General features: G+C 40.7%; 1 protein-coding gene across 3 annotated transcripts in view; it reads right to left on the reverse strand.

The window, feature by feature from the left end:
* Positions 1 to 16,259, reverse strand: part of CRACD (capping protein inhibiting regulator of actin dynamics) — a 69,088-nt gene that overhangs the window by 3,584 nt on the left and 49,245 nt on the right. For all 3 annotated transcript variants that reach the window (XM_050973516.1, XM_030239371.2, XM_018926352.3), the window contains exons 3-8: positions 13,243 to 13,407; positions 10,716 to 10,784; positions 9,232 to 9,414; positions 4,464 to 7,845; positions 3,206 to 3,396; positions 2,012 to 2,177 (exon numbers count right to left, since the gene is read on the reverse strand). In XM_050973516.1, coding sequence (XP_050829473.1) covers positions 2,012 to 2,177; positions 3,206 to 3,396; positions 4,464 to 7,845; positions 9,232 to 9,414; positions 10,716 to 10,784; positions 13,243 to 13,407 — 4,156 coding nt within the window. The remainder of the gene's footprint in view (positions 1 to 2,011; positions 2,178 to 3,205; positions 3,397 to 4,463; positions 7,846 to 9,231; positions 9,415 to 10,715; positions 10,785 to 13,242; positions 13,408 to 16,259) is intronic.

Below are 16,259 nucleotides of genomic sequence, written 5' to 3' on the forward strand. Positions count from 1 at the left end.
CCACCCCCCTTTACACATTTTCTTTTTTAGGAGCCAATTTTTTTTTTTTTTTTTTGTTAAATGTTCAGGTTCCCCATTACTTTTAGTTGCATTTCATTTTGAGGTTTTGAATGTGTATAAAAGCTTTGAAATTGTGTAGAAGCTTTAAAATAGCATGGATACCAAAAAAACTTCTGTCTTTCTTTTTAATGCATCTTTAATCATGTATCTTTTATCTGCAAGTAAATGAACAGTAGCAGCAGCAATTTCTGTTGATGGACACTTTGAAAAGGTAATTATTTAAAATACTATGGTAACTTATTTTAAAGGTCCCACACTCTTATCAGTTCCTGTTGTACATGACACAACTGCAATTTTGAAATACACCACCTTCAAGTTGGGTGGTTTTTAATGTCCTTAGAGGAGGACTCAGCAGACTTTCATTTTAAGCATATCTTAGGCTGATCCTCTGCCTTAAATGCTCTTCTAACTGTGGGAAGCCCGAATTGGTCTTATTACCCACAAATACTTGTATATATGTGTAGTTGCTAAAGGCTGCCTGGCTCCAGATATAGTGAGTAATCACAGGGAAATCCAGTCACTATTTCTTAAGGGCCAATAGAGTTCTGTCCTTTCACTTTAGGTATTTCAAGATTGGTAATTCTTCCTCAATTTCCTTCTGAACTGTCACTGAAATGCAGACAGAATGACCTTGGATAATTGGGGTTTGGGCCTTTGATCCAGTTTGGCATTATCTATTGTGACGGAGTTTGATTTCTGCTAGAACTGACCCCTTTAGAGTTTGACAAAGAGTTCATGCTGCAAAGCATGAACATTTTGGGCAATTTATGTAAGATCTTAGAATGCTTTGGGTTGGAAAGAACCTTTAAAGGTCATTTGGCCAACCCAAGGTGTTCCAAGTGAAGTTCTCAGGGACATCCGCTCTGGTGTGCAGCTGCAGTGTGAAGATCCAGCTGCTGAATCAACTGCATATAAGCAAGAGTAGGGGGTTTTCAGTTTGAGACAGTCTGCAATGCAGGAGTAGCACTGGTTTAGCCTTTAACAAATCAGCTGAGTCACCTCATTGCTTTCAATAGTTGCATTTCACTGTTCTTGGTGTAGAGTGGTACTGAACATGTACCAAATACAGCTGATACATGTATTTACTTTCAAAAATTCTTTCTACTTGCACAACTTTTAGAAAGGTTTCTTCAACACCTATCCACTTCAAGACCTTTTCCCTAAGAGTAATGTTAGCTAGAGAAATATATGCAAGTCTGTATTTCAACAATCACCTCATGCCACCCCAAATATTATGCCCTTTAGGGAAGTATTTATTTTAATTTGCCTGCCTTTTAACTAAGGGATAGTTTCAGCTCAACTGAAGTGACAGATAAAGCAGTAGATTCTGGTTCCAACCTACCATGCCAAATATTTTACTGGGAAGGAGAAGCCCTAGATGCAAAGTAACAGACTACCTTCAACTGAATTATTTTTTGCATTTTTCCAATGAGAATACTTATTTCCAGTATTGGGGGGGTGAATATTTCTCCTTGACAAACTGGGAGGTGTGAGAACACAACATGCTTCATTTCCTGCACAAATACTCTTTGTACAAGTTAAATATCATTCCCTGTCTGTGCTATCCCCCAACCCAAAGGCAAAACAGTACTGCAGTTGCAATTTACGGTAAATCAGATCCCTCTAATGTGCATTAGTCATGTTCCAAAAATACTGTTGGATATGGCTTGGGGAGACAGCCTAATTTAGTTAACTTGAACAGGGGCTATTCTAAGGAAATGCAGCAGTGCAGCCTTAATAACCTGGTTAAGACTGGTAGAAGTTTGTTAAAATTATGTATTTCCATCATAATGGTCAGCACATGAGATGGGAATAAGTTGTGTAATTCTGTGGAATGCATTTGTAATTCCAGCAGTAGTATATGAGTAGTGTATCACTTTCTCAAAAACACATGCAATACCATTTCTGAAGCGCCTTATTCCTAGAGTGAATCTGAATCTCTCAACTGTACCTGTCACAGAAGTTGGAAGGGTGTTTGACTTTTTTAGGTGCTCCCTTCTTTCTAGTCTTGACACAGCAGTCTCAATTTTCTTCTCTCCTTCTTGAGTTGTAGATTTCTGCAGTGTGCTTGTTTTGCTGCTGCTACTTTTGTTATCTGACTGATTACTTACAGCAGCCTAGAACAGAGAAGGAAAACTGCTAAATGAGAAAGTCTGTCATGTAATGGCTACAAGTTAGAGATGACACATTTGATGCTTTCATTCATCGCCTGTCCTTTCCGGCAAAGATTCACTTCTAAAACCAACAGTTATTAAGACTCTAAAAAACCCACCACACAGTTTAATTTGTCATGTTGTCATTTCAGCAAAGCACTGAAGAGCTTGAGCCAGCCCTCCCTGTTAAATACAGCACTGAAACATAGTGTACATCTGTCAGCATCTTCACACCCACTGCTGTTTTCTTCCATCAGTTGTCTATGTCTCAGGTTATGCATGTATCCATCAGAAATTTGGTTCTCATAACAAGCAGCAAAATGTATTTAGTTATCCACACACTCTGCCTTTTTGCCATCTTTGATACGTATATAGAACATCACTGTTTTGTGCAGTGTCACTTTGGTACTGCAAGCAGAAATGCTCCCCTTACTAATAAAAAGCCATGGAGAGTAAAAAGCTATTTGGAGAACAGGAAAGAAGTGATTGAATTCAGTGCCTGCTTTAGGTCTTTGGATGTATCACGATTGTTCACTTCTTTTGTTCATCTGCATTTTACCCAAATAGTACATGCTGCAATAAAAATAAATTCAGACTCACTAATATTTACCTATAATTGCATTTTCCAGCTGTTATTCCCTAAGCATTAAAGGTTAACATCTCACGTAAGCTCTGAAAGAGCCACTCTGCACACAATTTTCCTGTTCCATCCCCTGCACAGTAGTTCTGCTTATGACTGTCATTAACTACCACCTGATATCCTGGGAGTTTACATTAAATGGACAAACTATTGCACTGTATTTTCTCCCAGAGGTCTCAGTTTTGCAAGAGATAACTCCAGACTTTCAGAATACTTTTTACTTGCTGTCATTTTAGCTTTTATGAAGTCTTGCCAAACATAAAAAAAAAATACTCCCACATAACAAAGTTAGCTAACAGTTATAATTATGGTGTCAGCATTTCTAATGGGCAGGTTTCTGAAGATTGCTTACATTTTCTTTAGCCAGTTTCTCTGCTTGCTTTGCCTCTCTGGCTTGTCTTCTCTCTTCCCTCGTAGCTTGCTGCTCACGAAATCCCTTTTGCTTTTGCAGTGCTAATGTAATCCAAAGTGGTTGTGAAGTCTCAACTTTTTCCAACAATTTAGAGCCATCTACAGAGTGCCTGCTCTGAAGAACAGGCTTTTCTGAAAGAAAACATGACAAGAATTGATTGAGTAATGCACATCTCTTGTCTTGAGAAAACCCCTACAACTACCTTGTGAAAATTCTGGAGCTAAGCCCATTGAATGCCATGTCAGTCACAGACCTTTGCCGACTGCACAACAAATCCTGGAAAAGATTTTATGCCTCAGGAATAAGACCTAATTCAACACACTCACCCAGCTGTCCAAATTTATCTTTTTTTTTTTTTTTTTTTTTTTGGTTTTTTTTGTGTGTGTGTGTGTGTGTGTGTGTGTGTGTGTGTGTGTGTGTGTGAAAAAAAGAAATAAAAAGTCAGCAGTTCCACTGAGATACTGTTTTAGAAGTGTCCTGATGCTTGAAAAATTCAGGAATGAAAAAAATTGGGATTTCCCAATGAAATGCTGAATTCCTGCCTTGGTTTTTTGAGCTCCTTACTCTGAAAGGGTAATTTTCTCTCGTACAAAATACCATTTCAGGACACAGGGGCTTTCAACTCTCTTCTGAGGAGACATTATGGCTACTCTAATTGTTTCCATCACTGAAGGCTGCCTCTGAAACACGGACTGCTGTGCCCAGCTGTATTGTTTAAATAAAGAATTTGCTCATGATAAGGGGACCTACATCTTAATTTTTTTTAAGATAGCATTTCCTTAAAAAGAGAAGCAACAGAATGTAGATTTTAAAAATTACACCATCTGTTCTGATGACACCATTATCCATGGACCACGGAGTCCATCACCTGACTCACTAGAGGCAGAGATAACATCTCTGCCAAGGAAAAGCACACACACACACACACACACACACACACACACACACACAGTTACCTCCTAGAAATCAATTTTGTTAAGTAATTTGCACTGGTCACAATGAATTTATGGGCTTCTGAATTAAATTGTGGACATGGGAATTCCCACTCATTCAGACAACCCTAAGCACAGTGACAGTCCTCCACAAGTAATATGCCAGGTAAAAATTATAACTTAAGACCAAATGTCTTCCTCTGGACCTCCAGTATCTCATGTTGGAAATGTAGATAACAGCTAAATTTGCTTTGAGAAATACATACCTTTCTTCAATGGCTCAGGCTTTTTGTCATTTTTTTCTCTCCATGGAATACTCAGAGATGGGAAAAATGACTTCTTTTCTTTGACTTCTTCCTCTTCATTTTTGTAGTCATTGGATGGTACGGGTTGGGCTGCATTTGCTTTGTCCTCTTTTCTCCAGCCACCGTCTGATTCAGCTTTAGCCACCCTTTGCCCCAGCATTTCAGATAGGTTTGATCTGTTCATTTTGGAGGGAGGAGATGATGGTGGGGTCTGGCTGGTGGGCTTTGGAGCTAAAGCAGGTTTCTGTGGGACCAGTGACTTGCATGCTGGTTTCTCATGAGCAGGTAGAGCATTCTGGCCAGTGGCTGGTGGGACCACTGGTGTGCCCACAGGTGCTGAAAACTCCACCACAGTAACTGAAGACTCTTTTAAATTACCAGGGATGTTTGCTCTCCCAGTGCCAGGAGAGGTACTTTCTTGTGAAGTGAAAACAGAGGATTCTTTCTCACCTTCTGTTGAGGTAATTGGGTCAGGCACGCCATCAAAACTGTCTCCTGCACTGTATCTTTTCTTTTTCTTTTGCTCTGCCTGTTGATCATAATGAAAACGTAAAGAGTAGTTTGTCCTTCTCAACTTTATCCCAAAAGGAGAAACATTTTCTTCTCCATTTGGTGGTGGTTTATCTGCTTTTTTTGTGCTGTTACTCTGCTGATTTTCCAGAGCATTGGGAAGTTCTGGCTGGGGTAATTCCTTCCCCATAGAATGTGGAAAACTTGGAACAAGGAATGACGGAAGATCTTTTGCAAATTTACAGCCTTCAGTGTTGTCTGTCACTTCCCTGTGGGTTTCCATTTTCTCTTTAGGCTTTTCAGTTAAGTTATCCTTAACAGCGGAAACCACATCCTCCTTTGAATCAGCAGATGAGCCAGTGGTTCTCCCCACAGCTACTGTTTCATTGCCTTTTGTCACATTTACATTCTCAGCCTCTGAATTGGTTTTTGAAACGTCTGAAAATTTCTGCCATGCTGGTGTTATGGAGAACTTTGCATTGGCAGAGAGGGTTTTCCTCAAGTTGCCGTGGGGAGCACCGCGTCCTCGGGGTGTCCAGTCATCACTGTGCCTGCAGGCAGTTACTCGGTCTCTCTCATTATATTTGTTGTTTTCTGCATTCTTTAGGATTCTGGAGCGGATAGAGGCCCACTCAGCCAGTACAGCCTGGTTGTTCAATGCCTCTTGGGAGTGTTTCATTTTACTGCTGCTGGGTTTGGGATCCTGTTTTTTTCTCTCGGACTTCTCTGGAGAGGGAATATCCACATTTTTCCTCTCTTCTGTTAAGCCAAGTAATGATTTGCAAGCCGTGTCCTTAATCTGGTTCAAGTTCACTGCTGTGCCACACAGCTGTGCTCCAGTAACCAAAATAGCTGTGTGGGGCACACACACAGATGATGGGAGGGAATGAGAGCCCTTACTGATAGTGTGCACCCTGCAGTCTTTGACAGATGGAGAAGAGAGTCCTGCTCCTTTGATGGGCATGACAGGACTCAGATTTACTTTCTGAAATATGATCTGTTTGTCTCCAGAAGACACTTGAAATGTGAAGGGTCTGGATGCCATTTGTCTTTCATCTACCTCTTGCCACCGAAGCTCTTCCCCTATGCGTTTTTGCTCCTGAGCCTCAACTTCTTTTTTCAGTTTCTGGGCTAGTATTTCTTCTGCTGTTTTAGTCCCCTTTTCTGGCTGTCTGGCTTTTTGGAAACTTGATCCTTCTTGGAACTTCTCCTCTGCTGGATGCCTAGCAGCCCCTCCAGCAGAACACAACTGATCTTTTTCCTGTGGCTGTTCCAAGGATTTTTCTTGTTTTGGCTGAAGATTTTGTCCTTCTCTGTCTACCTTCTGCTCATGCCCATTTTGTTCCTTTTGCTGCTTCATTTCATCTTGTAGTACACAGTCTGAACTTTCCATGTGCATTTGTTTTGTGAGTTTGTGTTTCCTCTGCTCTTCCCGTTTCTTTTTCTTATCTGTCACTTGCTGGGGTTGTTCCTTCTCTGTCTTTTCTTTCTCCTTCAAATGCTGTCTTTGTTCATCCTGTTTCTTCTCTTGTTTGAGGCTCTCGGGCTCTTTCTCCTGGTTTAGTTTTATTTCAACTTCTTCAAGCTCTTTCTCTTCTAGTTCTTGTTGCTGTATTTCTTCCTTATTTTCTTTCTTGAGCTCTGTTTTTTCCTCCAGCCAGTTTCTTTCTTCTTCTTTTTGACTGTCTTTTTCAGTCCTTTGTTGCTTTAATTCTTTCAGTTCTAGCCTCTTTTGCTCCTCCAACTCTTGTCTCTGTTTCTCCTTCAGGTCCTTGTGCTTCTGCTCTTCCCATTCCTGATGCTTCTCCTCCTCCAGTTCCTGATGTCTCTGCTCTTCCTGTTCCTGGTGCTTCTGCTCCTCCAGCTCTCGTCTCTGTTGCTCCCTCTGTTCCTGGTGTTTCTGCTCCTCCAGCTTTTGTCTCTGTTGCTCCCGCTGTTCCTGGTTCTTCTCTTCCTCCTGCTTTAGTCTCTGCTGTTCCTCCCTTTGCTGGTGTCGCTGCCCGTCCAGCTCTCGTCTCTGATGCTCTTTTTGCTCCTTGAGCTTTTGTACTTCCAGCTCTTGTCTCTGATGCTCTTCCTGTTCCTTGAGCTTCTGCTCCTCCAACTCTCGTCTCTGTTGTTCCTCCCGTTCCTTGAGCTTTTGCACCTCCAGTTCTTGTCTCTGTTCTTGCTGTTCCTTGAGCTTCTGCTCCTCCAACTCTCGTCTCTGTTGTTCCTCCTGTTCCTTGAGCTTCTGCACCTCCAGCTCTTGTGTCTGTTCCTGCTGTTCCTTGAGCTTCTGCACCTCCAGCTCTTGTGTCTGTTCCTGCTGTTCCTTGAGCTTCTGCTCCTCTAACTCTCTTCTCTGTTGTTCCTCCACTTCCCAGTGCCTCTTCTCCTCAAGGTTTTGTCTTTGTTGTTCCTCCAACTCCTTCTGCATCTGCTCCTCCAGCTCTTGCCTTTTTTCAGCCTTCATCAGTCTTCTTTCGTCTTTATGGCATGTTTGCTCTTCTATTTTCAATGTCTCTTCATCAAGGAGGTATTGCCTCCTCTCTTCTTCACGGGGTATTTTTTCCTGTTCTTTTCTCATCTCCTCAAGTTCTTGGCACCTTTTTTCTTCCATTTCTCTTTGTTCTTCCATTTCTACAATCTGTCTTATCCTTTCAGCTTCAAGGATACCCCAGTGATCTTCAATTCTTTTTTCCTCTGCCAGCTGAAGCTGCTTCTGCTCATCTCTGTCCTGGATTAGCTTGTCTGCTGTGAAGCGTCCATTAAAACCTGGGTATATGTCCTCATACAGCTGAGTTTCCAGGTCCTCTGGCTCAAATTCTGTTATTGTTAAACTTTGTGATCCCTAAAATTGGAGACAAATTTGGAGTTACTGAACATTGCCTGTTGGCTTGTTATCCTTCACAGTGAACCAAGAATTGCAAATGTAAAAAAACCCCAATTTAAGCAGTGATTTAGATGAGCCAACATACCCCACCCCAAGTCATGGGTTACATCATCACAGATCCCATGTTTCTCCCCTATTTGGACAATAGCCTTTAAAAGCAAGAAATCATCCCAAGAGTGATAGCAGTATAATGCCAAATATTGAATCACCATTTGGTGTACATTGATTGAGACCTGCCATTTCAAATTTGCAGAAGCCCAAGGAACAGATCATGAGTTTCATATGCCCATTCTTCTTCTGCTACTTAGAACTCCATCCTTTAGGCCTGAAATAATTAATGCCTGCTTAGGGGCATTGTTTTGCCAGTTCTTTAATTTCAAATTTGATACTTGCAGAGACAGAGCTGTTGCCTGCAGAGAAAAGCTCTGCAATGCTAGCCAGGAAAGAACACTCCTCAGGGAAACACAATTTGCTTTCTTTTCACAAATCCTGAGCCAGGATATCTTCCTCATTAGCTGTGCTGAGACTGTTGTAGGAACTGTGGGAACATAGATAGATAGAACAGCCTAGGAATACTGCTCTGTTCTGTACCTGAAGAGTGCTTCCCTTTAGGAAAACAGCTCAGCTAGTGTCCTGTCCAGTTATCATTTTTTGAGCCATCCTTTGGCTCCACTTAACCATTGTATAAACAAGAGGTTTAAATTTAATTTCTTCATTACAAAAGTGATAAATGCAAGTAGAGTGGTGCAGAAGAAAGGGAAGCAGCCTCTCCTGAGCCCTGTGTAGTTGAATACTCTTGTCCCATTTACAGGAACGAATAAGATGTCAGGATAAAAATCAAAACAGATGTGCAGTAAGTGTACAAAGCCACAACTTTATATTTCTCTCTATAGCTGTTGCAAGAGCTACATTGCTTAAGTCTTATTCCTTCTTATAAGATATTACCCCTGTCAGAATCCATGCCTAATTTAGAGAATCTGAGAATCTTTTTTTTCCCAACCAAATTTTGCTCCATCTGATTGCCTATATCAGAGCAGCATTAACAGCAGCACATATCTTCAGGCCTCTATGACCTAAAGTTTTTACTAGAAAAACTAGAATCAGAAAACTCTCTTAATGTAAAATCCTAGTGGAAGAATTTCAGGATTAAGTAGTAGTTGTATCAACTGGCAATTTGAAAACTTCTTTGCATCTTCTCTCCAGCTAAGGTTTCAGGTAAATAGCAGCATTAATCAGATCCTAAGTCCTCTGCCTATAGATCCTGGTACACTCATTTATGGTTATTTTGTACCCAGTTTCAAAAGTGATCTCCCTCCACTCACTGTTTGGCCAGTCATTTAATACCTTTGTCAATCTCTTGTGCTGTCTTGACATCCTCTGCTTTTTTGGCTTCACTGACAGTTTGTGCTTAGCTGCACTGTTGTCTAGACGAGCAAGAGCCTGTGGAACTGAATCCAAATTGATTGTTTCTATTGTGCCAGAACAGGAAAACTGTCTTTTTGGCCGAGCTGACTTCATTGGAGTGACCTGTTTGTATCACAAACACAAGAAACCATTATTAAGCTGTTTGTCCATTAAATAAATAAATAAATAAATAAATAAATAAATAAATAAATAAATAAATTACACACATACACACATCTTTGCAGGTTTGAATCAAAGGCATTATTAGCAGAAAAAAATTAGAAACCCTGGCTTTCCCTTATACAAATTACAAACTTTGGACATGAAAGTTGCAGTTCTAATATTTTCCCATTTTCAGTACTACACATTTTTATAGTTTTGACACAAAAATTACTTAGACCATTCTATTGAAGTTTATTCCCAGTTTAACTCCACTCTGAACTTCTTGGGAATGGGAAAGGCGCAGGCAGGGTTTTAAGCAACATCAAACACTGGGACATTTTAAAGTTTGCTTACTGAGAAAAAAGATCTGCATCTTTAAATAATTTAGATTATACACTTCAGGCAGAAGCAAATCAGATTGACTTATCTAAGCTTCATAACAGAGCAGCTACAGAGCTGTACTCTCTGCATGGGAGATGACTGCAGCATTGGATCTCTGACTGGCACACTGCCTGTGGAAAACCTTCTCTCCAGAGTCATGTGGAAGTGTCCAAGACAGCTCCTAACAGCAAAATACTAAAGTAAGACAACACTGGCTTTGATGGGTGCTTGATTTCTCTTGCCCTTCAAATACTTGGGTTCAGAAAGTGCAAATACAAGCAGAGGGATTCAGTGAGACTCTTTTTTGAATAAATAGGGGAACTGTATGTCTAGGCATGTAAGAATGAGCCTGTCATCTGTGTCTTCCATAAGTCATCAAGCTATCATCCCAAGACTTGGGGAAATTTGGCATAACACAAATGGAAAAAGACAGAGAAAAAAAAAAGGGGGAAAAACATCTTCTGTAAGGAAAGAAATCACATACATTGTTTTCAAGACAGCTCTGTAATCTTCTGAGGTTAAACATATGCTAATCAGGGAACCAATTACTTAAAAGCTGAGGGAACATTTTGCATATGCTTATTGAATTACATGCAGGCATAACAAAGTATTAAAAGTACTTATGAAAATTAAGACTCTGTGATTAATACATCAAATAGAGGAATGCTGCAAGACTGGCAGAGACTGGGTTCTGCTGTTTCCTACAATCAACTCTTAAGATTTCTCAGTCTTAGTTACTGCTAGCTCCAAAACTGCACAGCAGTCACAAAATATTGGATGAGCAGTCAAACAAGGCATAAAAACATTAGAAACTGTTAGGCTTCTAATATCTAAAATTAGAATGTAGCTCGGTGCAAACCAAGTATGAAAGTTTTTTTTACCTTTTCTTCCATTTCATATCCTGTTCCAAGGAAATTCATTTTTCTCAAGAAATCTGGAGTGTCAGTGCACTAGAAAAGATTACCACAAACAAGTATTAAAATGGGAAAAAGGTCTTATGAAATCATGTATGTTAGGATAGGATTTTTCCCTCTTTCCTATCTCTTTAGGACCAATGGATAAGTAATTCTTGGATAGGTAATGCTCTGAGCTTGTCTTCACTGCTCCTTGAATCACTGCTGCCTATATAGCACTACAAAAGGCAAAACACTCAGGCTTCCTTCTTCCACACAAGATAATCAGTTTCCAAAACAAAAGGAAGAGCACAGCCTTGTAGGATTTTGATCAGGTCTTAATGATTTTATTTTCTCCCGACTTACATATAAGGAAAAAAGATACTAGCCTGTTCAGGCATTACCTGTGCTGCAAGGAGTTTCAACTCCATGCTCTTGATGAGTCTTTTTAGAGAGCCAAGAGTCCCCCAGAGCCATGGAAGCCTGGAGAACTAGGACTCTTTAGCTACTGTTCCTCTCCAAGCCATCATGGTGAGGAATTCTCAAGGCACAGGGCTTGAAGCAGCACTCATCACACCCAGAAATACTGGTTTTAATCATTCTATCACAGTATTACTTCACAACCTAATGTGTGTTGGGATCCCATGATCCCAACCACATGATTGTTAATATCAAGGCTAAAAGCTCAGCTTCACAACTACAGATTAAATTGAACCCAGATCTCTTGCCACCAATCCACGTTACTCAGTTGGGAATATCAGAAGTCACAGAGCACCAGAGGAAACCTGCACAAAGCAGAGCAGATCTATGTGGTCCTGGTCACCAATTTTTGACAGAAGCCACCCCATCCCCCAAGACCTAAGCAGACACACATGCCAAGGAGTTACAAGGCCAGCAGATGAGACAAGAGCAGAAACCAGGGAAGCTGCCATGCACGAGAATTCTCTGGTAACACAGGTAATTAGTAGTGTGCAGAAACAAAAGGAAAGTACTGAATGCTCTGGCTGACACTATCCATGGAAAATTGGTTTGTTTGTGTCTACAACTGCCTCTGAGTAGGGATAGATGCTCCTTCGGTATTTGGAAAAAGAATTGTGCGAAGGAGTGTTAATTTTGTTGTCAAAACATAATATTTTAAAGAGTAGCTGGTAAGAACTGAATTTCTCCCTCTGTGTTGCACAGAAAATACTCTAGCAGGTTTTTAGTGCTTGAATTATTGTATCCTTTGAGCAGGAAGTCAGCAGGTGACACTAGGGTGTCCTGCAGGACCCAGGAAGAAGGCTGTCTGCAGAGAATCTGCTCAAACATAGACTCTCCTAGCAGCAGGGTAGAGACAGTGCATTGCCAAAGCCTGTCCAGAGTCCCACTACACACTCTGAGACACTGGGGATGCTCTTGATTCACCTTACCTGATCACACCAGAAGGAATACTTGTTAGGCAAAAATTATATACTTTAATTTGGTTTGATTTTTATCTTTCCAGATCTCCACGGGAGAGGTGTGAGTGTGCAGGTCCCACCCAAATGCCTGACTCCCTGGCAGACTGAGCCACAACCATGAAAGGAGGTGGTCACAGAGGAGCTATGTTGTCCCTTAAAGACTGATGAAGAATTTGGGCCAGCTCAGCCATAAATGTCCCTTCAGTGTGTTTGGCTGAACACAGGGATGGATTGCACAGGACCCTCACTGCCTCAGCCTTTCACAGAGCCAGCACTAGTGTGAGTGAACATGAGTGCAGGCTCATGCCCTGGTGCCCCAGGATCCTAAAGGCCATGGGTACATTCTGGGTGCTGGATCTTTCCCCAAGGGTGCCCAGGCACAAAGCCAGCCTCCTGGCATGGAAGGTTGTCACTGTACTCCCTTCTGCCATTACAGCAACACACTCAGCCAGTCTTGCCTTTCCAGAGACCTTTCCTCACTCACCATGTGAAAAAGACACCTAAAGGCCACAGCATCAAAATGTCCATGAATAATTTGAACAATTATTTTAATTATATTGGAAGTTTTATTTTAGGAACCATTCAAAATGCTTCTACCCCCTCTCAACCTTTGGCTCCCATCCTTGAGAAATATGTGTACTTACTCTAAGACCTAGGATTTTACAGGCTTAGAATTCACACACCTCTCATTTTGAAACAATTTTCCTTTTTGGTATTTGATGCTGTGAGCAACTATCCTTGCTGGGAAGTCCATATTTTAAAATGTTTTCTGTATTAGAAAAAATTCCTGTGTTCTAGCAAGACTGGAAGTAATGTCTGCGCTGCTGGAAGCCCAGAGCAAACACTCAAACCAGTAATTCTGTGTGACCTGGCTCAGGATGCCAGGAGCACGCTTCCCACCAGGCCAAGAAGCACCAGCTGAGAGATCCCTCCCATGTAAAACAGCCCACTGAGCTCTGCTATGCCTGGCTGGAAACATCTGCTACGCCTCACTGGAAACATCTGCTACACCTCAGTGAACTTTGCTGCTTTAGTGCTGCTCCAGTGCCACGGACACGTCAGTGTGAAGTGCTTACTTTATTACTGCAGTCTGAGATCACTGTGTCCTGCTGGGTCTCAGTCTCCATGGGGCTGCTGAGCAATGCATCATCTTCTGTACTGGCATTTGCTTCCCCCATCGTCCTTGCAGAAACTGTCATTTGTGGAGGCTGCCCAAATTTTATATTTTTGGCCAACTGTTGCTGAAAAACAAGAAAAATAAAACAAATCAAACAGGTATTTATATTACAAGCAAAACAAGTCAAGTCCAGCAAGTGCCCCTTCTCTGCCTGAAAGCTGCACAGACATATTCTGGGCAACTTCTGACTCTGGACAAAAAAAAAAACCATCCTGAGGCTCACATTGTTGCAACATGGTGGGCAGACACTCTTTCTTCTTTCTCCCCACGAGGTGACTAAAGTGAAGAATTTACTGCATGATTCTGATTTTGGATGATCAATTCAAGTTTTTGACAATGTTGCCAACTTTTGAAAATTTACTGTGAGTTTTTAAACACTCAACCTTTTTATTAAAATCTGTGTTCTAGGCTAAACTTTGTGTATAAAAGCTAATTATGAAGCCTTATTGTTGTGAAGGTTCAGCTTATAAGAAAAGTGCACACTGAGAAACTAAACTACCCCAAAAGGCAACCTTTTTCTTTTCAAGCCCCCAAACCCTGCATCTCATGCATTTGTATTTCTAAAAGTTATCCTTACTGTAATGTTTAAACATGAGTTTCAAATGTTAAATTTGGCACAACCCTGCCTTAGAGAGGCAAATTCTCAAAGCAGGGGAAACCCAGGTCTTTTGAATGCTTGATCTCACCGGAAGAATATACAAACTCATGTCTGCTCATGCTCACGAGTGCTGCCACTCACCGCTGTTGCACAAAGAAGTTTAGGCAGGGAACATGCAAGAGATGGATGGATGGATAAAAAAGCTTTCCCACCATTTATTTTCCATGTTGAGGCAATCTTCTGTCAAGGGTTACAAGGAAGTACTCTTGAATTACATCAAGCATAAGATTAATAAAATAAGAAGCGTGTACTAAGTGTCCTCTAGCAGGATGAGTTAAAGAAATTGCAGCCCTGGGTACTGCAGAGACATGTACCATACAGACTTTGAATGGGAACTTCTTGCAAAAGAGAGAATAAATTCTCTAGAAAGAGCAAATGGAACAAGGAACATTTATGAATACATTATTTTCCTGAAATATTTCAGGGAATCAGTCTCAATTAGGAAGGAAGGGGCCATGGAGTTATTTTCCTGCTTTGCTGTTTTTCAAGGACAGGAAATTCCCCAGAGGGGATCTCCCATTTTTGTCTTGTGACACTATGAACAAGTAATTCAACTGTGCAGCTTCTGTTAAATGGAAATATCAGGTACTTACACAGGACCCTAAGAGAAGTTTGCTGCTGAGAGCTGTGGAAGATTGGAGTAGATAGGAGGTAAAACAAGGATTTTTTTTTCCCCTATAGCATAGAATCAGTAGCACGGTGTACACTTGAGGAGTTGTTAAGGAAAGATATCTTCTAAAGGAATTCAGGTCAGATGAGTCTTTCTTGCCATAGTTCCCAGTGGGCTAGACTCTTATATCAAGTTAATCCATATTATCCAAAAAACATTGACAGTTTTCTGTATTGAGCCATTAAAACAAAACCTACATGCAGAAACTCTTCATAATCAGGTTATTAAACTAGAATAGCTTTTCTCAGTCTCCTCACTGAGTCAGTAATTTATGCCCATTTGAATTTTGGCAGAAAGAAGTGAAATCTGAATCCTAAAGCATTTTGGCAGAGTGGGCAGTTCTGAGTGGCAAACTTTTATTCCCACCTGGATTATTGGCATAATCTAAAGGCAAGGGTTTCACCAAGTCCTTGCAGGCTTTTGTGTTAGCAGTGCAGCTCTCTGACTTGAAATCTCACATGCTTCCCTTGTGTACATGGGAGCTGGAAAGGGCAAAATGATCTGTATGAGATCATGTGAGGCCCTTAATTCTGCTCTATTCCTGCAGGCCTTCTAAATATTGGAGTCAGAATAAAATTATTTCAGAAAAAAATTCTTAATTTGGTAATGTGTTTTCTAAGTTGAGATTGCTCTTTTCGTCTTCCTAAATTCACATTCCTAGAAAAATAACTCTCCTGGGCAGGAAACTGGACCTATCAGCATTGCTGAGCAACCACCTAGGAAACTAAGGATCTGTGCATCTGTTCATGGTGGGAGCATGCACACATTAACATATTGCTTGCAGTGTGTTTTGGATGAAGGGATGGTGTGTTACCCTTTTGATCTTCTGACAAGTTCTTGATGCGAGTGTGTGCGCAGTGCTCGGTGGGAGTTTGGTGGTGGAGCTGTTGTGGAGAAAGGTCCATGCTTGAAAAAGAATGGCCTTTTTAATTGCCATCAAGGGTGCCTGAGGGCTCTGCAGTAGCAGTGTGTTTTTCTGTATATAAAAGTTTAAAATGTTATTTTCCTGATATTTCTAAGAAATTTACTATCCTCAATATTAATGGACTGTACACAGTCGTGATTGTGTTTTGGTTTGGGGGTTTTTTTAATTGTTTCAAAGCTTTAAAAGTGTGTTTGCTCAGACTGGCATAAATTAGTTTGAAGATTGAGGAATAAACTTTAGTAACCCTCACCCTTCCAGAACAGAAGGTGCTTCTCTGTATTATTTATTTATTGGCCTTTTTAATCTTCATTTATCTTAAAAAACATAAAAGCTCCACTAGTAGTTCTCCCCTGACCAGTTTCTTTTGGTGCATTCTAATTTCTAAAGCTGACACTAAATACCAAATCAGGAAATGTCAAAATCTCAAATAGCTCATTGCAACTACTGAGAAAATTTATTCTTTTCAGAGAGTAATGCTAAACCTGCTTCTTGGTCTTTTTTGGAATGTGCTTATAATGTAATGCAATGCAATTACCCTCTCAGAAAAATTCCACACTGAAGCATTTCCTACCTGGTTGATCATAAAAATTCTAGAAATGCTTCATCCATGGAAGAAAATAAAACCCCACAAATTTTACTTGGGAGAACACTCAAATAGTCTCA

This window comes from Serinus canaria, chromosome 4 (genome assembly GCF_022539315.1).
Source record: "Serinus canaria isolate serCan28SL12 chromosome 4, serCan2020, whole genome shotgun sequence".
Classification (NCBI taxonomy): Eukaryota; Metazoa; Chordata; class Aves; order Passeriformes; family Fringillidae; genus Serinus; species Serinus canaria.